We start from the raw sequence: 25,437 nt of genomic DNA on the forward strand, positions 1-25,437 counted from the left end.
TAATTTTTGCTCAGTGTTCATATTTGATGGCAGTTTCTCAGCATAAGTCACCTTCCTTCCCTACTAAGGGGATGGATTTTAATTCAGCTTTTCAACTAGCAGGACAAAGCATTTCAAATTTGTTAAATGTTTGTGGTCAGAGCAAATGTTGCTCAAGATGTGTATTGAAATACATGGATGGTGAGGAGTGAGGAACTGAATGACAAACTGACTTTTGACCTTATTTAGTAAACTGTGGACAGGGAGAAATGAATTCATGTTGACTCTGGAGTATAGTAAAAATTGGAATTTTCATCAATTTCTGCATTAGTGATAATCTTGAGCATAGAAAATATCTTAATGCGTGGCAGAAATAATGAAGTGTGGATAATAAAAATATGAATTGAGAGTAAGAAGACAGTGAGGCTTTGTGGGCGGTTTGTTTTGGTTTTGCCTTTGCTTTTTCTAATATCCAGAGATATGTATGCTAAAACAGAGCCTTAAGGAAATGTCCAAATGACTGTACTTCCTCGCTCATGTTCACATGCATTATGTTTGGGGTTTTTTTCTTCTGTAGGGAGTGAATTAACACATGACAGAAACTTCTTAGTACATTCATGGCAAGTGCTGTAATGCCATATTGATGAGCATGTAGTAAAGCTGCACTGAATAAGGTACCGGCCGTGGGTTTGCTGAGCAAGGCGTCCAAACCCTGCTGTTCTTCAGAGACGCAACAAAATCTTTGTTTCTCAATCTTGAAAGAGATGAAGAAAACACTGAAGTTGCTAGCTTAGATCAAACTCAAGAAATTCTGACTTTTCCTTTACTATGTGTATTCGTGAGGCCTGTTGTGTGTGGGATGTTTCCTGCCCCGGTATTAGGGCACTGTTGGGGTGTAGAGGAATTACAGGTAAAGGCAGGTTAATTAACATTGGTAATATACAGCTGTGGGCTGGCTTCAGGGGCGGTGGGCTGGCTGATGTGGATAATGTGCAGCTATGGCTGGTTCCTGCTAAGTAGTTAAATAGCTCTGAGGGGTACGGAAGAGGAGTTCTGGAGGAAGGGAGACCTGGAAGAAGCAGAGGGAGGAGAGAGAGAGTGCCTAGGATGTAGGAGAGCCAAGGAGAGGCCCTGGGAGAAGCAGGGGGCCCGGGTGAGGAGAGGCTGCCTGGAAGAGGAGCCCAGAGAAGGAAGACTCCGGATGCAACAGAGGCAAGAAGCAGGGTGGGCTGGCCTGAAGAGGATAAAGAAAGAGCATGGACAGCAAATGAACTTTTGAAACTTTGTGGGGGATCAGTGGCTGTGCCGGGGCAAGGTGCAGGAACTACTTATTGAAGTTAATCTGGTATGGGATGGTAAAAGCCTTGTTGCAGCCAGCTAGTTTTGATAGTGCTACGACATTGGGGCACCTGTCTCAGGGCTTTAGGACGTACCCTGCGCTGTGGGCTGCAGCGTGCCTGGTGGCTGCTGCCTTGCCCCCGCTGGCAAGCGGCTCTCGGGCAAGGCCAGCTTCTCCTGAAGCAGCGCAGCCACAGGCAGCTGATTCCAAGCCCGTGCTGTCAGGACACTTCAAATTAATTAATTCACAATCATCTGAGTTTTTCCACCAGTCCAATACTAGAGGGATCAGCTACTTCTCATCCATACACCGCGCTTTTTTTTTGTGGGTGGAGGTGTTCTTTGGTGGGACATTGGTTTTGTTGTGTTTTGTGGGTTTTTTTCTTGCTTTGTTTTTTCTTTCCCTTAGTATGAAGGTTATTTGTGTGTAACAGCTGGTTGTCCCTTCACAGCTGGTTGTCCTGGGGCTGCATCTTCAGGTACCCCCCGTGCTGGTGCTGCAGGTGCCTCTGAGCTCCCTCCCCAAGGGCCTGCCCAGGGCTCTGACCTGCGGAATTAAACTCCGTAACTCAGGGTAAGTTACAAAGCAGGTGTGTTTATTGCGACGCCGGGTGCAAGGGGGGTCGCTCCTGCGAACTTGCACACCTAGCTGTACTCACAATACATATTTATACAGTGAAGTTGGCTGGCTCTGCCCAAAGTCTACACCTACTAACTAGTTATTGGTTAGTTGCTTTCTCGCTTCAATTTAAAGGTACAGCTCACTTTACAATCACCGGGCATGCTGCCCGCGCGGGGGATGGATGCACTCTCTTCGAGGGGGCCGTTGGAGTAAGAGGTCATGATCTCCCACCACCGCACTTAAGTTTATCCTAGTGTCCTCGAGCCTTATCACTTCAGTAGTTTTTCTGTTAGCAGTTAGCAGGTCCTTGTCGGAAGGCTGACATTCCTGTGGGGCTCACCTCCACCTGCACCGACCGCCCCCCGAGGCGCTGAGCGGGCCGAGCCCCAGCCCTTCTCCCCAGGCAGCGCGGCCCCTGCCCGCCTGCCGATGGCTCCCGTTACCTGTGCAGGCAGTTTGCGGGTTTTCACTGTGTTTTCTCGCCTCAGCGCCCTCACGGCCCGGGCGAGGCCCTGCCGGGTGCCGCGGCGGCCGGGCGGGCCCGATCTCGGCGGCGCAGCGGGCGGGCGGGCCGGGGCGCGGGGCGCGCCGGGCGCTGTAGGCGGCGGGCGGCGCTGGACTACGCTGGCCAGGGTGCCGCGGGGCGCGGCCGCCTGCGCAGGCGCCGGCGGGCCGGGGTTGTTTTTGACGGCGTCACTGGCGGCGGCAGCCGGCGGCCCCTCGTCTGCGCCGGGCCCCGCCGGGGGCCGCGCTCAGGTGGACGGCGGGGGGGCGAGGGGGTGGCCGGGGTGCGCGGGGGCTGCCCGCGGCGGGGCGCGGCGCGGGGGCGGGTGACCGGGCGCTGCGGGGCGGGCGGCGCTGGCCCCGTGCCGGCCCCGGGCGCTGGCGTTCGCCCACTCCCTGTTCGCGCATCACCTGCCCCGGCCGCGGCTGATGCAAGGGGGCGGCGGGGGAGCCCCGGGACCCCGCGTCTGCCGGGCTGGGAGGCACAGCCCTGGTGGGCTGCGACATACGGTCACGAAGAACGGTACTTTGGGGAGCGCTGGTGCCGCTGGGCAGCGATAACGAACGCGCGGCAACCCCTGCAGTATCGTACGGCTGTAACCGGGCGCTGTGTCTGCCGTGCAGCAAAGCAGCTGCTGCAGAACTGTGAGTTTTTAGCTGGAACGACGGCGCAGCAGGCGCTGAGATCACCCGTCTCTGCCGGTGCCTTGTTGCTCATCCTTGCCAGTGCTTACCGGGGGGTTTAGTCCAGGGAATCCTCTTCCAAGATGGAAAAAACTTCGGGGTTTCTTCAGACTGCCGTGGTTACTCCGAGACTGGTATTTATTCTGCTTTGCAGTGGATAAATAGGATGTAGTACCTCGTTGGATAACTCGGGATTACGTTATCAGCAATGCATATGGCCATAAGCGTTTGCACCTTGTGCTTCTGGCTGGCGTTTCAGGAAGGCTCGGAAAGGAGTTCACAGCTCTGATGCCCCTCCACAGTACACAGGGGTTGAATTCCTCATGTAACGGTGTTTATTTTATCTCAATAGAAATTTAAAAGGCGCTGTCACTGAGTGTAGGGCGTTTGTGGGCCTACAGTCAGTTTGCATTGAAACTGAACACAGAAGAACTTAAACTGTAACTTTCTTTTGAAAAATAGTGTCAATGCTGATACCTAGTGAGAAGCTAAACCGGTGAAGTTGTGTGGATGGGCCCGTTTTTCTATTTTTCAATCTTTTGGCTTCACCTGACATACAGGAGATGCTGAATACTGTGCTGTATCCTCCAGTTATCCCAGATGTTACTGGACTAGCATCCATTAGCATTGTTTTGATTTATTAAGAAGTTTGCAGGCTTCATGTCTGTTCAATTCCTGCCCAAAGCTACTTTTTCAAAATAGCTTCCATTCAGGAAGATGGTGCCAACTTATCCAGCACCTTTGGGCTGGTAGGAAAAGTCACTGGTTCTTAGTAGGTCTCTGTCGTTTGGTGGTGGACAATACCAGCTGGTGAGGATACTGTGAGTGGGTCGGTTTAGCCATTGGGCTCACATTAATCTTCTGTATTTCAGTTCAGGGACTGGATTTGACCTCAGATTTAGTTACGACTGTGTGTATGTTATTGGTCTTTTACAGGAATATGGTGTTTAGCTTGATGGTTTAGGAACGCTTTACCTAGGTATTTTTCTATTAAAGCTTTTTAGGCTGTTTTGCTCTTTTAGATGTAATTAATTATAATTAATAAAATGCTTTACTTTTGATAACGGTTTTACACATGTATATACGTTTGCTGAATGTGCTTGTAGGAATATAGTGACCCTAGAGATGCCCTTCAGTCTGATGCCATGTTATCTATCATAATTTTGATAAATTTAGCAGTTCTATCCATAAACCTCAATGATTTTGTGATTGCTATTTACTATTCCATTCTTTTTCTTGATATTAAAAACTTTTCTATTTTGGAGATTGATCACCTGTATGCAGTCATATATGCAGTATTAGTATAATATTCTGATTGAATACAAGATAAATAACTTTTAACTCAAGACCATTTATCAAAGCCAGCAAGTAATAGAAAATGATGATTGTCTGCTTGTTCCTCTGTTGTTTGGTTTTTTTTTAGTATTTTTTGTTTATGTCGATACCCACGTAGTTAGGTCCTGAAGCTTTTGTTTGGGAAGACAGATGTTTAATGATTTGTGGAGCCTGAAGCCACGGTTATGTGTTTAGTAGAATTGGTTTTGTGCAGTGCTCAGTCACCTGTCAGTCTGTGATTTGGATGGAGAGGGAGGACAGGATAGCATTTATGTTGTTAGACAGGGCCAACGATGAAGTGCTGAGTGAGCTAGAGGAAGACAGATGTTACAACGTCCAGTGCAGAATCTGCTCTTAAGTCTTGCCCTTTCAAAACTTGTAAATGCACTTGTATCAAGAGATTTTCATTAGGGTGTTTTGGTTTTTTGGTTGTTGTTGGTTTGGTGTTTTTTGGTTTTTGTTTTTTTTTTTGGGAGGGGGAGGCGCAGAATCCTATTAAAGGGTTTGCATTAGGTGATTTCATTGTTTTTCATCTAGCACTGAGATGCACTAAAACTGGAATTGCTGTAATTCTGAAACCACAGCCTGAATCTCTTCCGCAGCGGAGATCAGACTCCAGTAAGGACTGAGTAGCTGCCTGCACTGTATTTGCCCCAAACTATTTTTTATGGTTGCGCAAAAGGCTTGGTTTTCAGTGACAAGAAATTTTGTACTTTTACGATCGCTTTATTCACTGAACTGTAGAATAATTAAATGGGGAATGTTTTTATGCTGAAAAGACTTCCTAAAAGATAATTTCAGATCACTAGTACAGTTCTTGCAACATAGCCAGTGATGTTTCTGATAGGTGGCAAGTTCTGGTGCCGGGAGTTACCTTCCTCTAAAGGAATGCTGTTGCTGAGTGCCTGATCAAATTCAAAATTTAATGACAGCAAGCAGATGTTATGTCTCATGAGAACGCTGGAACACAGTCTTTGCCATTTGGGCATTTGTTGTTTTGATGACTGAAGTAGTATGATTTCAAAAAGATAATAATGATTTAAACAAAATGTTGATGATTGCATACAGTATGATTTTAAAAAAGCCCACAAACAACCCAAAACAACACACACACGCCTCCCAACCCTGATGGTCCCTAGCTGAGATTCCAGGGAAAGCACTAATGAATGAATAAAAAGATCTGAAGGAAAATGCCAACCATATTTATATATATATATATGGCTTTATAATAAATGGAAATCCAGTTTCTCTCAAAGTTTGATACCTAAGTTGATTGATTGTGAATATTTTTGCTTTATAAACTGCGGTTGTGATTGTCATCATTGCATTTTTCAGAGAGGAACCCCCAAATATGTTAGTTGAAGTCAATGAGGAAGTGTTGTATTAGCAAAACATAGGATAACTACTATAATGCTGAGATATGAGACAAATGTTTACTGTATTTTGTAAGTAACTTTAAATGGAATCGGAAGTTTTGTGTTTTGTTGTGCAAATTTCTAGCCACACTGGTATCTTCAGATGTTCTAATTCAAGGGGTGTGTATATTTTCTGTGTTAACAAACTGGGAGTAAAGACAGGGTGGATAATAGAGAGTAAATAAATTTAAACAAATCGGTAAGAACACAGAGAAAGCACCTGAGGTAACTAAGGGTGGGAAATAAAGCAGCTGTCTGAAGTTCTCAGAACTCTCTGCATTGTCAGCGTAATTGTTGTTTTATAGAAGCTTCACTGACCCATGATTTCTTTTGCTGTTTTATTACATTGGATGCAAAACTCAACACAATTGATTGGACATTGTTCTATTTGGGGGATTTTTTTGTTTTTACCCCCAAGATAAATCCTATAGTAAATTTTATTTAACAACTTGATATAGTTTCATTTTAAGAAAAAAAGAAATGGATTAAATTTCTTCTTAGTTTTTCTGTTACATAAGAACTTAAAAAAATAATCTGAGTGTGTAACAATAATGAATACTCTGTATTCTTCGTACAGGAGAAAAAATAAACAGGCAACTGCAGCAAGCAGACTGTTTCCTGAAAATAGCAACCAAAGTAATCCAGTGGTATTGTAAGAAGTAAAATTTGTACTTCAGGGTTTTTTGTTCTGTTTTTGTACTCTCCAGGTACTCTCTCAGTGTTCTTCAGAATCAGTATATTTGAGAGCACTTGAAAGGAGTCGAAGAAATATGAACTGGTGTTTTGCCTAGCAGTTGAAGAGAGAATTAGTTCCAAAAGATCCTAACTTGTATCTTCTCAAAAAACCCACGGTGTTTTTCTTGAATGAACTGTAGTTCCTGTGCATGTAACGAGGCAGAGAAGACTTTATCTACTGAAAATGTCTTAAACATGGTGCTACAGAATATTTTAGGTTTGATTATTGATTTATTGGCTAGCCTTGGGTATGTTTTTAGCTAGTGTAAGGAGCTTTTTGGCTGGTTGAAATAGGTATGTACCTAGCAAAACCTTATTTGCTCCAAGTATAAAAAAGATAATAGGGAATATGTACAAAATAATATATTTTCTTTCTAATATTTTTTTTTTAATTCCAGAATAATAGTTTGTGAGTTAGTGTAGTGTTATTTAATGTCATGATTTGGATTAGTCTGCTTTCTTTGTTTTTTTTTTTCAAGAACGGTGAAGTTACGTATCTTGCATGTTAAAAGAATCTACTTTTGCTTGCAGTGTGCTTTGAAAATGTCTGAAAACTCCAGTGACAGTGACTCATCTTGTGGCTGGACTGTCATCAATCATGAGGTACGCAATTTCAAATTAATAAAGTTCTGTCAGGTTTAAGACTAGCCATATACAGTAAAATATTATTTCAACTTTGTAGTTCTTGTGTTGCATAGATCTTGCATATCAACAGGGAATATAGAGGAGAGATTTAGTTTTACAGTTTTTTTCTTTATAAAAGTGTGTATCCTTTGCTATAACTGATATAAGTTTTGTTATTTAAAAGAATAATTTTTTTCTACAAAGGTTTTAGTTTGAAGAACTGCCAGAACGCTAGTGAGATGCTCCCCTCTGTTCTGTCTTCCCTGAAGACATTGACATTCTATGTAATTTGTCTGTTGTTGCTAATATATTTCTTCTTTTCCTTTCAATTCCTGTGCCCTGCCCTGCGCCCCCCCCTCCAAAAAAAAAAAAAATAAAAAATGTTGGGAATAATGGGCAGGAAAAATACCTCATGCAGAAGGGAATGATTCCATTGATTCCATGATTTCTCCAGGACTTTTCTACCACTAATGTGTCTGATCCTAGCTTCAACAGTTACTGTTTAGGAACAGCCCGCTGTCCTTACATTCTTTCTTTTTTATTGCGAAAAAATAGGATAGAGGCAAGTTTATAGTCGTTGACTGGAATATTAGAAGAAGGCATTTTCAAGGCTTATGCAAATGCTACAGTTTGTACATAACTGACTGCTTTTGTTCCAGGCTGGAATAGGCTCTGTCTTTGAATTGAGCTTCTGAGCTCAGGAGGTTGAGGGCTGCCATAAAGACGTCTGTGAGAGAGGTGCTGCCTCTAATCTTCTGTAATTCCTCGCCTGGTGTATGGATGCATAGGCTGTTTGGAGAAAGATGCACATGCATCTATTGGGTCTTATTTGTATGACTTAAAGCGCTTTCATTTGTGCGGAATTCTGCGTTGAAAAGGAAAGATACGGGGGGAGTTTGGAGAGTCTGGGATCTCCAAAAACAAGTTTTGCAAAGACTGGTTGGGAATCCTTGGGAAGGGTTACGTTACAGAGAGTATGTAGTTATATATTCCATACTTAAGATGCTGAATTTTTCGTAGGCTTTCTTGCCTCAAGCTGGGGAAGCTATAGTGAGCAAAGAAGTGCCAACATTTGACTAGGTTTATTGGGAAATGAAGGTGACGGGAGAGCAGGGCAGCTCTCCTTACATCTGTACTGTAAGGTCAGGAATGAGAATTGTAGCCATTTCTGTGATAGGTGAGAGCTTGCCGTACTTGTGCTTGAAGGCTGAGAGGCTTGGACATGGGTGAGAATTTTGAAGTGACTTTCTTTTGTGTTTTCCAGGGACACACAGGAGCTTTTAGTATGAGTTCTTTGCAATTCATGTTGGAATTCTGGGTTTCCTTGGCCCTATTTTTCAGACAGGAGAGCACAGGGCATGAAATGTGTAGAAATAACCTGGATGTTGGCACCTTGTGGAGGAGGAATTCCTGTGTCAGTGCAGGACTGAGTTAGTGGCAGCAACTAAGAGATTATTTTTTTTTTTCTATTAGGCAAACTGTCATTGAAGAGGTATTTTCCATAAGGAAATACATAAAAGCAATCTAATTATTCTGTAAGGAAGTTGTAATGGTAGATTGTGTGGCAGCAGGTGGAAAAAGCCAAGAGACTGCGTGCAAGGAAAAAAACTGTTCTTCATTCAAAATATTTGTTGCCTTTGAAGCCCTTTTCAGTTGCTGTGTGGAGCTCTATTAAATATGTATGACTTCAGTTGTGTTTCTGTTCATCTTTTGATCTCTGCTATAGTTTCGTTTGTTAGGAATACTTTTATTTGGGATAAAATGCTAGAATTCCTTCATTCTTTGTTCAAGTCTTGGGGTATAGGTAGTTGTAAAGTCACTATTACGTTTGTGTAGCCCTGGTTTGTGTGTTTGTGTTTCCTGTCTTCTGATTGACTAGTTGTATAAAGTGACAGTAACTTTATTAAGACATGAGTAATTTTTAATTCCTAGTAGAAAAAAGCTGGAGACAAAAGAAAAAAAGTCAAGCGATGAAAGGTCTGTTGGGATGGGCTTTGTTGCTGCCTAGGTGTCTACAGGGTAGGCTTCTGAATCTCTCTTAGTTTCTAAGTTTGCATTGTATAGATTAAATCAATACAATCAACGGAAGTCTGGAGAGCGGTAATTCTTATGCTAAGGTCAACACTTACTTGATCAAATGATTTGCTGTCTTGATTCCACTGACTGTATTGATTGTAAAGGTGCCTTCAGCGATTTGCTCAGGTGTAGATGCTTGAAGTTAGGTAAGGTTAATGTTTGATCTATCTTTCCCCTAGCAGTGAACAGCACAGGCTTAAGTTGCTCAGAGGCTCTGGGAGGCTCTGCCTATTGGTGTGGACCTCCGGGATGCTTTTTTCCTTTAGTCCTCAGGATTTTTTTATCTCTCCAGATCTTGGCTGATGTGTGGGTGTAGTATGGTTTGAGGTTGCTTTGTTTTGTTGTGGGTTTGTGGTTTTTTTAATTATTTAGCGTTGTCTTGTAAACTGAGCAGGTTATTGAGACAGAATCCTCAGAGCAAATGGGTTAACTGTTTTCCTGGAATGACACTTACATATTGCCTGGCTATATTTTCTTGTTGCCTGCCCCAGAATGTTTTTGAGGAACGATATTTGAGATGTTTCATTCATAGGAGGAAAATAGGAAAAAATGAGAAGAGATCATGGGTAGTGATCAGCTGTTTGTCCTTCACTGCATGCTCTCCTATTTGTGGATTATAATGAAAATCTGGGTAATTTGAAAGGCAAGCTTCTGATTGTACTGAAGTCTTCAAGGCACAGTCCAGTTTCAAAAGCGCAAGAGATGTGGTTTGTAGCTTATAAATACTGGGCCGTGGTTACATTTCTGTGGGCAGCAAGGTGACATTTAAGAGACGATTAAAACTTCTTTTCCTTTTGGGTTGGATGGCAGGTTGGGAATCCTGTCACTAAGGGAGAAGCAGTAAACTCGCTCCAGTCCTCAAGGCCAGGTGGGATACAGGAGCACACAGTTTGCTGGACTTTACATACTTCAAAGTGGAAGGATTTAGGAGCTGGCTGCAACAGTTGGCTTATTCAGCTGTGAATTGCAGACTGTTTTCATACTTGGGATGGTTATTTTATACTGTAACTGAAAAAAAATTATGCAGTCTAAATAAGTTAACATAACACAAGGTTATTGGAGGGCAGGGGTTTGTCTAGCCAAAGCAGAAGAGATTTCTGTGGTGTAGAGATTTGGTGTTCCCAGTTATTCTTCCCTAATTAAAAGAAATAAAATAATTCTGTTCAGGATGGGGAAAAAACTTTTGTTTAAGAGCTTCCATTGTGGGCATTCTCCTGGCAAGACAGCTTTGAATCTGAGTATGAAGAAGGTGGAATGAATGGGACAGCGAGATACCCTTCACACACTCGCTACCCAGGGAGGGGGTGACGTGCGGACTACTGTGTAATTCAGGGAAATGATCTGGATATTCAGGAAAGGGATATAGCTAAGGATTAGGCAGATTTGGAATACTGCAGCAGTACTTTCTCATGTATTATGGCGACCTGCATAGATGATGACACAACAGAATCAGTTTCTGGATTTGTTTCGTCATTTACAAAGGCCCTGAGTTAAGAGGGGCCGGAGATGGCAGTGGGCTGGGTTGTGGTTGCAGAGAGCTGACAGCTGTGCATGCTGCATTTGGTATTTTAGTTAAAACTTCAACCTGTTTTCAGCTATATTCCTGATGTTTGTCTTGTTTTGCAGCCTGGGCAACCTGAATTTTTGTTACTCTTTGCTCTCTTTCTTCTTCACAGCTTAAGAAACAGAAGTAATGGTTCTATTAAAACAGAGGACAATTGTCACAGAATAAATCTATGTACCTGCCTATAAAACCCAACCATGCAACCTCCCCCAAATAGTTTTATATTTTCATTCCTGAGATTTCACTCAGATTTCAATATGTTACTTAGGAGTAGTGAATTTCTGCAATACATTTGAGACTAAAATTGTGATACTTTTATAGTCAAAAGAAAAAAACCCTGCCAACTGTCAAATTGCTAAAGCAGGTAATTTTTGCAGCCTTTTAAAAAGGAATGGGACTTTGTAATGTGATTGTAGAATATAGCTTAAGCAACTCTTTCTGAGGTGTCTAATCTTCCTGAAGTACAGTCTCCTTTTAAAAATGAAAGCATGCATGTTTGCTTGAGCCCTGAAATGAGGCATCTAGGGAAACTGATCTGGAAGTATTACTACTACTGTAATTTCACACCTGCTGTTGCAAAAATAACTATCTCTGTTTACAAAAACAGCTCAAGTTATTTATGGATCGGAGTGACTTAGTATTTTTCAGTTAAGGTTTTGCATGTTTCTGGTTCTCTAATAATGTTGTATTCCATCAGTTCTTTTAAACAAAGATTACAATATGAAGATTTAAAACGTAGAGCTGTCAACTCTATTGCTCGACTTTAGTGCCCCGCAGCGTCCAAGTGTTTATCTTCAGCGTCTGATTTGCTCTGAGGTTGTTGCTGACTGGCAGCTGACTGATAGCTAAGGCTTCTCTCTGGATTAAGGAAATTCAATTTAGAGACTGTGTAAATATTTGTTTTCCTGGTGTCAGAGATGTACTACTACTAAATCAGCCATTCAAGTTTGCTTGTAGTAGTAGTACTTCCCAGGGTTCATGGTGGTACTCTTGGAAGCTCCACTTTGGGGAGGGTGTGTGTATTTACAAACAATTCATGGACATGTGTGCAAGGACTAGATCCCATATTCAAACTCATTTGACAACCTCCTCTGTTTCTCTGTATTATATTTATAAATAGGTCTATTGAAGCTAATAGAAAATTGTAATTTAAAATACTTAGTATAGTTGTTAACTGATGCCTAAATTGCACCCTCCCCTCTGCCCCGAATTGCCGTCCTCTGCCTTTTTTCAATCGTGATCATAAGTACTAAACAGTAACAGTTGTTTCCCTCTAGTTAATTACCTGATTACTTGGGTTTGATCTTGCTTTTCTTTGCTTAAAATCTTAATCCATTTTAAAATTTATTGTTCTCTTCTGTTTTTGTCTTAATTTCTGTTTTCTTTGTAACCCTTTCTGCTTTACGGATGGAAACCCCAATAACTGTGATGTCTGTTTAAAACTCTTCAACTCCAGGGTTCTGACATAGAGACAGTGATTTCAGAAAATGGAAGCACAAATGATAACCACGAGTTTGTTTCGGAAGAATATGTTTCTTTGCAAGAAGAGGAGCAACCAATTGATTTGCAAGGTAAGACAGAGGAGCAGTTCCATAAAACAGGTAAGTATCTGTTGTAGCATTAGCACAAAATTAATATTTTTAATAAAGTTTGTATACTATGTAGGCCTCTGTCAAAGTACTTGCTTCATCAGTGTTACAGAAAATATTCAGTCATTGTCTTCATAAAAGTCTTTTTTCTTGAAATAGTTGAAATCAGTAGTATGTCTTTTATTTTGTCAATACCTTAGATGTGCTCCAGAATAGTATGCACTGGTGTTGCTGGAGATAGTTTATAGAGGTGCTGTTGAAAAAAGAAGTATTCCTTAACATCGTAGGTCAAGTAAGAGTAATTTGGAAGGGACCATCAATGCTTTTACACCTGAAAAATTACATTGTGGCACTGTTAGCATTTCTTGATTTGGAAGTGTAAGCCTGGTGCATATTAACATAATGAAGATCCTTCCACTTATTTTAATTGCTAAATTTATTACTCAGTATGAGAATACAGATGTGACAGCTTCAGTGTGCAGTTGACTAAATTTGAACTTGGCCATGTTTGGTTGGTTTTTATCTGACTGTGCTTTTCATTTGCAGGTTACTTGCATTATGGCCAGAATGAGCATTTGAATTTAAATATCCTTCAAAACGTTGCATTACATAATGACAAATTAGATTCTGATGTTTGTTAGAGGGATATTTTAGAAAACCTTCCCTGATATGAGTAGACAACAGAAATCTGTTACAATTATACATATTTTATTATTATATGGGAATGGACATAGTTTGTGTTTACTGGCTTTAATGCCATGTTTGTTCTGTCCTCTTTTAATTTACACAGCTCAGTGCAGCAATGATGAAGAGACACCAGTAGTAGATAATACTCTCTCTGCTTCTGAGGAAACTCAGACAGTTCCAGAGGTAAATTATGCTATATTATACAGAAGCATCTATGAGCCCCATCTGACAATGCTAAGCAATGTTGTGAAAGCGTTGAAATATACAGATTTTTCCTTTTTTTGAAGCATTGGGTTCTTGCTATTTTTAAAAATTACTTCGTTTTGTATGTATCTGAGTAAATTTTACATTGTCCGTTTCCTTAGAGAAAGAAAAGAAAAACCCCTGATGATGGGTCCTGTATTGGAACTATTAGTGATGATTCTGACATTGTTACACTTGAAACTCCAAAACTAGAAGAAACTCAAAGTCACGAGGAAGCTCCAGCTGATGGTGAAGAAGCTCCAAGTTCAGAGGATTTTAATATGGGTTCCTCCTCGAGCAGTCAGTATGCGTTTTCCCATATAGAAACTGGTAAGAGCAATAAATTACTGAGCAGCTCTGCAAAAATGTCACTAGGGAAAAAAAGCCAAAACCAGAAAATCTTTGTTTAGGGAACCTGCTTTGTGTGGAGAGGGGAAAAAAATTGGTCTTGTTCAATACATGTCCAAGTATTTGCGGTCTCTAGGACAACTCTAGTTGCCCTAACTCGAAAATTTGTCCAAATATATGTCTTCAGTCTTTTTATTTGAAAGTGTTCTCTCCCATTGTGTATTCACTATTCTAAATAAGAAGTAAATTTCTAGCATATTTTTGAGAATTAAAATTACTTTCAGTGCATAGAATAATTGCCAAGACAAAACCTACAATGTTTTGGGATTTTATAGAGTTGGCGTAAGTAACCAGCAACTGGGAGAGAATTGACTTTTTGGGACCATGAGGACTAATAGCAGCATGAGTACAAAAACTTGTGCTTACTTTCATAGCTATGTTAGAATATATATATTTGGGTTTTTTAAGATACTCCCAGTACTTGGCAGAAATATGGAATGAGTGATATTCAGGTGGAAGGATATGAATATTTGGCCAATTAAAAACAAAACAAAAAAAACCCCCAACAAACTGAAACAAAAAACTTTCCCTGTTGTGTTATTCTTCTCTAGTTCTCTGGTCTTCCTTTTAAATTATTTTTGGCTGCTTATTTGTAATCTTTTCTCTTTATTCTCTATAACACTTCTGTGTTGGTGATTTTTACTTTTCAAAGTAAGTTTATTGCAAGAGTTTTTTCTTAAAATACTGGTTTATCTTAGTATTAGAATAAAGCGGCATTAAATGTTCATGTATCTGTATAGTATCCATTGGAATCGGAACATGACAGCTTAGCATCTGATCATGACTAGTGATGATTTGTAACAAAGATGTTGCCTTCTCTAAGTCTTCTGGATGGCTTGATTTTTAATGTAAAATTTAGTTGATTTTCAGTTTTGTTTTAGGGCTGAGTTCTAAAAGTGCTTTTTTCCCCCCCCCCTATGTTTTTGTACGCAAAAGTCAGTTGGCTGGAGAAGCTGAGGAAGATTCCTGGTTGTGTAAGGGGATGGGGAAATGAGGTGAAAGAGCATGTGTCTCACAGTCTTCCTTTCCAAGGTGGTGTGATTAAATTTGATCAGCTTCTGTAAAGCTGATTGCTTATGGATTGCATGGAGTGTTCTTAAAATTATCAGTAACAATCTGTCTTGATCGTATAGTAGCAATATTCCAAACAGAAGCTGACAGCCAGTCCTCGCTGAGGAATTTGGCTAAGCTGTCAGTGTTTTATTTGCTTTTTTGAAATATGGAGAGCTTACATGTAAATTTGGAATGGGCATCAGTAAGCTTTGTAATACATTTTAATGTGTATGCTTGGCCATTTAAATGAATGATTCTTGTTGGATTCCAGATTCATGTGTGACTGGCAAAAAGAATGTCTTCCTTCTAACTTAAGCTGATTTCAGCCTGGTCTTTAGTGGTGTGCATTTGATTGACCAAGTAGTACAGAAGATGTCTGGAGTACTTCTGCATTTATTTTAAATGCCAAAGTTTTAGCTGTCAAAACTTTCATGCCACTTTTTGGCAGTGGAGATCTTTGCTATCCATTTCCTATTCAGTTTTCTGTTGTGCTGGAAAATGAAGAGCTTCAGATTTTGCTAATGTAGATACTAAAACATCCTACAAGGATTTTTCTGCCACTTCTACTTGCAAACCAATTCCTGTTTTGGGCTGTCTTCACTGCGTAAACAGAAATGTTTTTAATATTGCTTCATGAATGAAGTGAACTAGCAGAAGCGCTCATGTACTGAGCTAAGCCTCATCTAGGCTTGAGTCGTACCTATGAAGAGACATCAAAGAAAACCGTATTCTTAATCGACATTGCTACTTCCCCTAGTTTTCTAGTGTAGACCTGACACTTCCAAATCATAGCAGAAATTAGAATTTTGGACTGCTATTGTGGTCATGCTTTGTTTCATTTATACTCCTTTTTATCCTGTGAATAATTGTTCAGAGTACAGCTTTGTACTGAATTCTTACAGCAGCTGTAAGGCAGCTGTAAGCTGCCTGAAAGTGTAATACTGTTGACAACTTGCCAGTAAGTGCTTATAAATGGGTCTTAAGTGTCTTACAGCTTTTTTTCTCTTTGCTTTCTGATTGTCTGGTTTTTTTTCCCTTTCCTATTCTTTGCTGTCCAGTGTATATCAAAGAGTTCCCCATTTGTCTAGAAGCAGCTTGTTCCTTAATCATTTTTGTAATCCACATGCGTAAGCTTCTTTTGGTAGTTGAAAAAACCCTAAAAAAACCCCAAATAAACCGTAATAACACCTGTCTTACACATGTCTGGTATAATCCTTTATAATGTCTGACCTCTGCAATTTAGTGAAAATACCTCTGTCCTGACTTAATTTCTGAATGCTTGTATTTGGGAAAGTATGCATCTGCTTAAATGACTGATTCTAAAATAGTGTCCTTTTTTGCCAAGCTATATGAATTCATTTACTAATCTGCATGTCAAGTAGTGGTTGAAGTGATTTGTCTTTATTGCAATGTCTGCTTGGTCAGTCTGGTTTGACTAATTGACTCAAATGGATTTGTTTTTTAGTAAGAGGGGAAGTTACCTTTCATTGTCTGACGTGATGCTTGTCCGTGGAGTCAGAAATTAGACATGTATTCCAGATACTAATTGGTAATCTTTCCTGGGGTTGATGCAATCAATTCTGTTAAGTTGGAATTTGCTTTAAATGAAGAATCTTAATTGGTAATGCTTTTTATAGGCAATGGCTAGCACTGCTTGGCATTCTTGTCTGTTCAGCGACGTGTGCATGGCTTCGCTCAAACAAACTATTTTTGGTTGTGAAACGTTCAAGGCCAGTAACTGTATTTATACTTTCACGTTTGAGTGATGATCTCTGGTATGGGAATGAACAACCGTATTTCTAGAAGGGGCATTAGCATTGTGTAATTGCAGGCATCAGATTTAGTGTCCGAGCAGGAGCACTTTGTCATGTGCTGGAGGCTTCATTGATCACATTGAATCTATTTTAGGCATGTGAATTAGGTACGTGAACATACTTGAAAGCTGCTTTTTCACCCTGATGCTGCTCACCCTTGATATTGCCTTACACTGGAAAACGATGCTTTCAAAGGACGGAGATTAAATAATCGTTACTTATATGCTGGATTGTATACATTTATTTCCAGTGTATGCAGCAAGCATTTACCACTAATAGCAACAAGCAATTACAGCCCTGATGTTACTTTCCCAGTTAGAATATATGACTTTTGGGCCAAAGAAACATGAACATACAAGTGGTATCATAAATACCATTTTACAAAAATGCTGTTTTTTATGGGTAGAATTTGTTCTTACCTCAAATCTTGGCCATTTCAATCTTGCAAAGCATCAGTCAGGTAATAGAAGCATTTTGGATTCAGAGTGTTAGGGAAGGACAAACACAGAAGCACCTGAGTAGTTGGTTCTTCTCCTGCGCAGTAGTTGTTGAAAAAAGCTTTTTTGAAAAGTGGGTTAAGATGTTAATAGGTAGTATATGGTAGATGCTAAAAGTAAACAAAATTACACGTATTTAAATAAATTTGCAATGCAAAGATTTGGATATTTATAATACCTACATTGATGGAACTTTAATAAAATTCTGTCTGCAGCTTTATGGAAATCACAGAATTAAGTTTCTTGAGAGAATATAATAGAACCATGTCTGTCTTGCAGCAGGGTTGCTTTTAGCAAGCCTTTATGTTGCTCTTGTATTATTAAATAGTTCAGTCTCAATATCTGTAAGAGAAGAAAAACTGAATTCTTAACCTTTCTGCTTCACAAGAATTTGGAGTCAGTACATGTAGATGTTTTAAGAGGCAGAATTGTCTGAAAGAGAAACACTTTCTAATGAAGGAATGATAAGGTATGGCGGAAGTGCCATACACTTTTTTTTGCTGATTTCTTGATTCAATTCCTTTTAAGAAACAAATTTTTAACTTCAGAGATTGAGCATGATGGCCAGCATAAACTATTACATTGAGAATTTTTGTTAATGTTCTCTAAGACAAGTGCCAAATACGTTTTGCATAAATATGATGGATTTTGGTACTCTGCTTTTATTTTTAAAGCAAAAATTGATGCATTTTAAAGCCTGTTCTATGCTGGTTTTCAGTTTTTCCATCTCAGGCTAGCAACGATGAATCAAGCAGTGATGAAACTAGCAATCAGTCCAGTCCCACAGTACGGAAACGTCGGGCTAAGAAGAGGCTGGTCTCTAGCTCCGAGGCTGAGGGTGGATCGCCAGCTGAACCCGAGCCTGAACCTCCCAGAGAAGAGCAGCACAAACGCCAGTTCAGCAGTGGCCTTAACAGGTGCATCATACTGGCTTTGGTGATTGCCATCAGCATGGGCTTTGGACACTTCTATGGTGAGTTTGTAGAAAAAGACATTGAATCAAGGTCTTCTGTAACAACCACCGTTTTATCATGACTGATTTTTTTTCTTGTTCTCTGCTAACAATCTAAACTTAAAAATGAGAAAAAGCAACTGCTAATGTATGGATAATACAAAGAGGCCTTTCGGCAGTGCAGTTGTTTAATATACACTACTTTAATCTTAAAGTAAATAAAAAGAAATTAAATTTTGATTGTCCTTCCAGATAAAAATTTCTTGTTGTTCTCATAATGCAGTGTGTACCCTTTGATTTTCACATCTTTTTTTTATTTTATTTTTATTTTTTAAATACATTTGTGGTAGTGCTTACCATTCCCAACAGCATTCAGAGAGTTATTTCAGGTTTTTATCCCATATGTGCTTATTTGGTAAATAGAAAAGCAAGGCATACTTTTTACAGGAGTTCATAGTATCAATATTTTCCTCTTTCTGGTGGAGAAAAATACACTGTAGTTGTCCTTGCAGTTCCAGAGTGGCTTACAGAAAAATTGCTGCTGTCCTTGATTTCTTGTTAATGCGTTGCCTAAAGTTAAGCATTACACAGATTGTTACTACATTTAACAGCAGAAATCACTGCAGATCAAAATCTACTTGGTGCAATCCTGATCTTCTAAGATACATGTGTTATGATGAAAGTGATAGAGGGCATTTATTTTTAGTAGTAACTTTTCCTGAGTAATTTTATTTTTATATGAAAATGTGCTTTCATAAGAAGACTTGGCAATTGAGTTTGAGACTAGGAATATGATTCTAATTGGATTTGATTTTCATCTGATTGTTAGAGGTCTAAATTTTGACATATATTTTGAGATTTATACTAATTTTCATTTGACCCTGGTATTTTTTTGTTGTTCTTAGGTAAACCTGAAGGTAAGAGTTATGAGTGGTGTATTCTGGATGCTGTGCTTGCATTCATATTTACTTCTGAAATTGTGCTATCACACATCCATATATGTATGCATACTTAAATTTCAAAAAATAAATAAATTGGGTCTTAAGAATTACTAGTGTATGTGGGATTATAGGAATGACTAATCTAGTAGTTTTAAAATTTAACAGTTGCTAGCTGGTGTAAAAACTAACTGGTGTGTATTGGCGTGCAAGCAGCAGAGAGCAGCGCGGTGACTAGACCAGTCTTTGGTAGTGCTTTGGGGTGTTAACTTGAGGTTTCAGTTCTGTCAATCATTTTACTGTGTTTAAATTGAGGTTAGTGATAAATGCTGTCCTTTTAAAGAACTTTGAGATCTATGGATGAGAACTACCTTTTGGAAATATACTCAAGAGCCACATCTATATTAAGGGATTCACTCTGACTTGTTCATTCATTGAGGTACTTCTAAACAGGAATTGTCATCGCTGGTGACAGTGATGACAACATTCCCAGCAGAAAGAAGGCAGCTCTGTGTGGCTTTGGGTTTTGCTTCTTCAAGTGAAAATTCTTTGTGGTTATGTGATAACTAATGTTTCTACCACTAGAAAGGAAATCAAACCCTGCTTTCCATCTTCCTGTTTTCTGTTTGGTTTTTTTAAACATGAACTTCAAAAGAGAAAAGTCCTTCTCCCTGGAGGACTACTTTGTGTTTTTGTGCTTCAGGTTGGAATCAATGTATTCCACAGCATTTTTTTTAATGCTAGGCTAATTGTCATGTAAGAGGATTGGAAGGGGTTACTTTTTATGAAATTATGGGGGGGGGGGTGTTCAGTTTTTTGTTTTTTTATCGTGTGTGTCAGTATCACAATAGTGTTTTCCCTTTAGGTAGAGCTCCAGGACTCCTTTAAGACTTCTAAAGATGTAGAAAGCAACTAGGATTAGGTTTTAATCACTTACTGTTTCCTAATCAGTATTAAAGTTAGCTGGCTTTATGATAGTCTAGGGAGGAGATGTGAAAGAGGAGAAGCTTTCCAGGAAATAGGTAACTGGACAAGCTAAAGTCAGTAAGCCCTTGTCAGAAGAATGTCTTCTTATGGACATTTTAGGTATTTAATTCACTGCAAAAGTGAATATTGCTGTAGTGCTAGGGGTTTAGATGGATTCCTAAAGAATCTGAAGGATACTGTGAGTTAAGAGTACCAGCTGGAAATACAAACCAATTACTGAGGAATAGTACCTCATTACATACATTTTCAGGGTCTTTGCTACCTTTTCTGTGTTGTTAAATGTCATTATGGCTTACTGTATCTAAATTAGGATTCTTGATAAGGAGAGAAACAGAGTTTTAAGTGTTTTTCTGTAATTCATGTTCCTCTTAACGTGAACCATTTACACTAAATGATTTTTCAGATACAGTCTTCAGGTTCCTAGGATCAGTGGACTTCTTCAAATGTATCTGTAAAGCATAAATATGAAAACCAAATTTACTGTCAGTATACACAAATTCACTTATGCAAGTATCTATGCTTCCAGTGAGTGCTGAACAACTATTGAGGTTCAGCATGGTTTAGTAGAGCACTGTTTTTAAGTTCATACTTGGCAATTAATTAAATAGAAATTAAGAGAGCACAAAAAATTCCTCAGTTGTAATAGTATATATAGAATTTCTTCTCTCCTCTTTAATAATAAGTGCCCCCCCCCCCCCCCCCCCCCCCCCCCCGCAGCCTTTAAATACAGTTTACATACAGAAATAGAACTTCGCATATGCTGCATTGGTTTGGAAGCAGATACCTAAAAGTTGCTGTTGCCATCTACTGTAGAATCAAGTCAAGAGAATCTTAAAAGTGAAGAAATAAAAACTACGTCAGTGTTAGGATTTAGAGAACGTGTATAGGTAGGGAAGTATCAGTAAAGAAGTTTTACTTGACTGAAGAAATTGGTGGATGGTACAACGAAAATACTCCTTTCAGAAAAATAGTATGTCTCAGCCTTTGCCTGATAATCGGAAGATAGGATATTTGCTTACTCTTCAGCCTTCACTCATGGGTAAGAATGATGAGATAGGGCCTGCAAGTAGTTGCTGCCTTGTGAGCAGTGTGTAATAATTGTGTTTCTGCATGAAAGCTTAAATACTGTGCTAGTACCCTCTTATTCATGTAACTTAACGGTAGAAGTTGTAGTTCTGAAATGGATAATGCATGGACTAATGGTCTCCCTGTGATCCTGGTTGGCTTGCATGTTACTGAAAATATGACAAAGTCACACACACCCTTTCCTGTGTAACTTCTGTTGGTTTTTATCTAACTTATCTCTACGTAGTGTTCCAAAATCCTTTCATTTGTTATCATCAAATAAAAGACAATGTATTAAGAGAATTTTTAGGTCTGAGAAATTGTTTATTGTTGGAAGAAACAGAATTGGTATGTAACAATCTGGTTTTAAAATCTTTAAGCTAAACAGTTACTAATAAGCTCTGGGCAAAAATGGCAAGGTAAGAATGCTTTTGAATTTGCAGAGAAAATGAAGGTGATGTTTAGGTACGTCTGTTCCTCTAACTATTTAGTGTAAGTCAAGACTATCAAAAGAAAGGTTTTTTATCTTCGTAGGTACAATACAGATCCAGAAACGTCAGCAGCTGGTGACAAAGACACGTGAATTAAAAGATCTGAAAGATGACCTTTACCAGTGCCAACAAGAGCAAGGGGATAAAGTGCATCCTAAGGCGGGGGTAGGTGTGAGTCGAGATGGAACCATTGGGTTGTTCTGTCATTACATGTGTAACTTAGACAAAGTGAAATTAATTTATCACACAAATCCATTACACTTTTTTTTCATTAGTAAGTTCATTCTGAGAATGTCAAGAATTCAGGAGAAAGGAAAATGACAAAAAAAGTGTATTTTGATCAAAATTGCTGTTGGAATGTGTTTGGAATGTGTTTAAACATACTGGTTTTCACATGTGTAGTCTAGGAGTTACCTGGACACAGAGACTGTCTCTTTCCCTGTGACATGATGCCAGGTTGTCATTTATGGAGGCAACTGAAGCAGAACATGCTGGTTAAAACCTATTACAGGCTGGAGCTATGGGTTTTGTGAATTTGTGTTCTAAACTGTCGACATTTATTAATTTTTAAAATACTTTTAGTTTTTTACTGTTAGATCCTTCAGAGAGAAGGTTAGGGAGTGCTTTGTGTGTGTCTTTTGTTTTTGTTTTTTGTTTTTTTTTTTTAGTTTTATGTTGCTGGTAGCAGCATTTATACATAACTTAATACGTTTAGTTCTGGAGTTTGCCAAGAATGCCAAGATACTGGGGAGATCCTTTTGTGTCTGGATGTAGTTACATGAACACATATTTTCAGCAACAAATTTAGTTCAAAATCAGTTCCTGAATTTCTGCCCCAACTGTTGAATGCCCTTGCTTCTGCTAACGTACTTGGTTTTGTAATCCATAAACCCAGTTTGCTGAACATAAATCAACAGCAAACATGCAGATTTTCATTTCCTTTTAAGATGTTACAATCCATGTACCCGATTTGCAGTCCTTCAGTTAGTTAACAAATAGAAGGGAGGGGTGATGACCCCTGGTTGAAAGGGGGAGCCTCTCACATGATCATTTTTGCCACAATAGTGTTTGTGTGTGTATCTGAGATAAACAAAGTAGCTCTATTTTTGCATCTTGCTGCAACACGTGTCACTGCATCCAAAATGGCAAGTAAACTCTGGGCTACCTCTGCTTGTCATCTTTCTAGCTGAAATTGTAACAATTCTAATGGTAGTATTTTTCCTCCTTTTCTTTTTGTTTGTGTTAGTCGCTCAAGGGGGATCTTGCCATGTGTTTGACTTCCGAGGTCGAGAAGAAATCCTTTGAATCTCAAAAAAAAAATCTTGCTGCAGAAAATCAGCACTTAAGAGAATCTCTAGAGAAGGAAGAAAAAGCTTTAGCCTCACTCCAGGAAGAATTAAGGAAGCTAAGACAACAAATTAGAAACTTAGAAGATAAAGGTACTAGCACTGAGTCTATTGTAATGGAAAATCAGAAACTAAGGGAACATTTGGAAGAGGAAAAGCAAAGAAACCACAACTTTCTTCGGCAAAAGGAAACGCTCTTTGCAGAGGCACAAATGTTAAGGAGAGAACTGGACAAAGAACGTCATATTACAGAAGCTCTGAAAAAAGAACTGGAACAGTTAAGTTCGCATCAAACACCTGACAATGATGATGACACATTAAGAGAAAATCAAGAAATAGAAACTCTGCGAGGAAGGCTAGTAGAACTTGAAAAAAAGCTAAACTTTGAGCAGCAACGCTCTGACTTATGGGAGAAGCTGTATGTTGAAGCAAAAGACCAAACTGAAAAACAAGAACTGAATGAAAAAGGACAAAAGAAAGGTGCTAAAGGGCAAAGTAAAACTAAAAAGAAATCAAAGGAATCATTTTTTGGTTCAGTTAAGGAAACTTTCGATGCTATGAAAAATTCCACTAAAGAGTTTGTAAGACACCATAAAGAAAAGATTAAGCAGGCTAAAGAAGCAGTGAAAGAAAACCTGAAAAAATTCTCTGATTCTGTAAAGTCTACATTCAGACACTTCAAAGATACCACAAAAAACATCTTTGATGAAAAAGAGAGGAAGTCGAATGATAAAAGACAAGAGGCAAACAAGAAAGCTCGGACTTTTTACCGAGAACATAATGCTTATGAGAATCTGAAGCACATGCATTACAGGGGACCTCACATGCCAAAAGAATTCAAAGATGGAAGAAAACATCAGTTCACAACATTTGAAAAAGATACAGATTCACAGAAATGTCTCAACAACCCTTTGTGTAATAGAAAACATCAGTTTGTCCTAAAGGGCTGCTCTGGTATTTTTGAATGTGCTCATCAAGAGTTCGTTAGTCTCTTTAATAGGGTATCAGATCCTATCAGGGTGGATGAATTTAATCGGCTAATGAAAACATATTTGCAACAAGTTGTACATAACTTTCATCACTGGAGAGAACTAGAAAATTTCATCAATAAGTTTTTTCATAACGGGCTATTTATACATGACCAGATGCTGTTCACTGATTTTGTTAACGATGTCAAGGATTACCTGGAAGATATGAAGGAATACCAAAATAATAATGAAAAGGTTTTTGAAGATTTGGACAAATACGTCTACAGATACTACTTTCATTATGATAATTCACCCCAGTATGGACCCAGGTTTGTTTTCACGTTTCCTGAACTTGTTAACACAATGTAGTAGTCTTTGTGAAGTCACCTAGTGTCCTTGTTCAAGTAGGTGGTCCTCTAGTGTGTGTCTCTCACTGTATATAGAATTACATATATGCTAGAAGGCTTTTGAAGGACTCAATGGAAATACTAGATTGCGTTGCATACAGTGGTTCTGTAGTACCTTATATATAAATTTTGTGTGTGTGATGTTAGTTTGGGGGGTACTACAGATCCACAGTACACAGCATGCCATTTCTACTGAGTTCTTCAGAAAATGGTGTAACTGCAAGCAGGTGTACTTTAGACTAAACAGCTATGATGGCCTATCTGATGGAATGAATAACTGTCTCAGAAGAAGCATTAACTAGGACTTCCTTGTCATCTCTCCCTGAATGAGGTGGGTTTGGGATATATTTGAGCAGGCTCAAAGTCCTGTTCTGGCAGGTATATTCCCTGCTGGCTTTTCAGGAATTTCAGTGTTCTGTTGGAGTTTAGTAGAATACCAAGTGTCTGTGCCCAGAGCTGCTCAAATAGCAGGCTTGAGTTCACATCCTGAGCCTGACTAAATTTTCTTCAGACTTGTTTGCAAAGGTCCATGGCATGAGTTGTTCCCTATGTTCTTTTCCTGTATCCGATGGTATTCCCAGGGCAGAGCAGCTGTGGTACACTGCCTGTGCTATACGTGGTCGAGCTAGATATGGGCAACTGGTTCTGCTGCATAGACTCTGGTGAAAGAACATAAAGCAAGCGACGTTAATATAGTGGTGGAGCTTGCTCTTTATGGAACACTTATGTATATATTTTGTGTGGCTTTTAACATCATCACTATTATAAAATTTGCTGTACTAATGTTTATTCTGGCCAGGTAAGAAAAAATGTGGTATATTAACTAATCTATAATACACAAGAAGGTGTCCTTGTAGCCGTAGTAGAACTCTTCTCTGTGCTGGTATTCAGTGCAAAGCATATTCAGTATTTAGATCAAGTTCTTCTGTCAGGTTTCTCTTTTGGACTTGTAGTGTTTTATGTCATGCGTTTTATTGCAGCACTGAGCTACTTTGGGGTTACTATATATTATCTGAGGTCATACTTTCTGTTATTAAGAGTTGAACCATGAGGGTGAATCTCCTTTTGCCAACTACCAAGTAGCCTTTTTAGTGGGCAGTTTTGGCAAACACATGA

The 25,437-nt window shown here is 39.3% G+C and overlaps 1 protein-coding gene across 7 annotated transcripts in view; it reads left to right on the forward strand.

The window, feature by feature from the left end:
• The first annotated feature begins 2,561 nt into the window (after window positions 1-2,561).
• Window positions 2,562-25,437, forward strand: part of CCPG1 (cell cycle progression 1) — a 30,165-nt gene continuing 7,289 nt past the window's right edge. For 2 of the 7 annotated variants that reach the window (XM_080396624.1, XM_080396623.1), the window contains exons 1-9: window positions 2,562-2,695; window positions 7,144-7,215; window positions 12,333-12,447; window positions 13,256-13,335; window positions 13,518-13,725; window positions 14,740-14,835; window positions 17,886-18,140; window positions 21,644-21,765; window positions 22,847-24,243. In XM_080396624.1, coding sequence (XP_080252750.1) covers window positions 7,156-7,215; window positions 12,333-12,447; window positions 13,256-13,335; window positions 13,518-13,725; window positions 14,740-14,835; window positions 17,886-18,140; window positions 21,644-21,765; window positions 22,847-24,243 — 2,333 coding nt within the window. In that variant the 5' untranslated portion in view covers window positions 2,562-2,695; window positions 7,144-7,155. The other 5 variants (XM_080396627.1, XM_080396626.1, XM_080396628.1 and 2 more) reach the window with 5 other exon arrangements.

This window comes from Falco punctatus (genome assembly GCF_963210335.1).
Source record: "Falco punctatus genome assembly, chromosome: 7".
NCBI lineage: Eukaryota > Metazoa > Chordata > Aves > Falconiformes > Falconidae > Falco > Falco punctatus.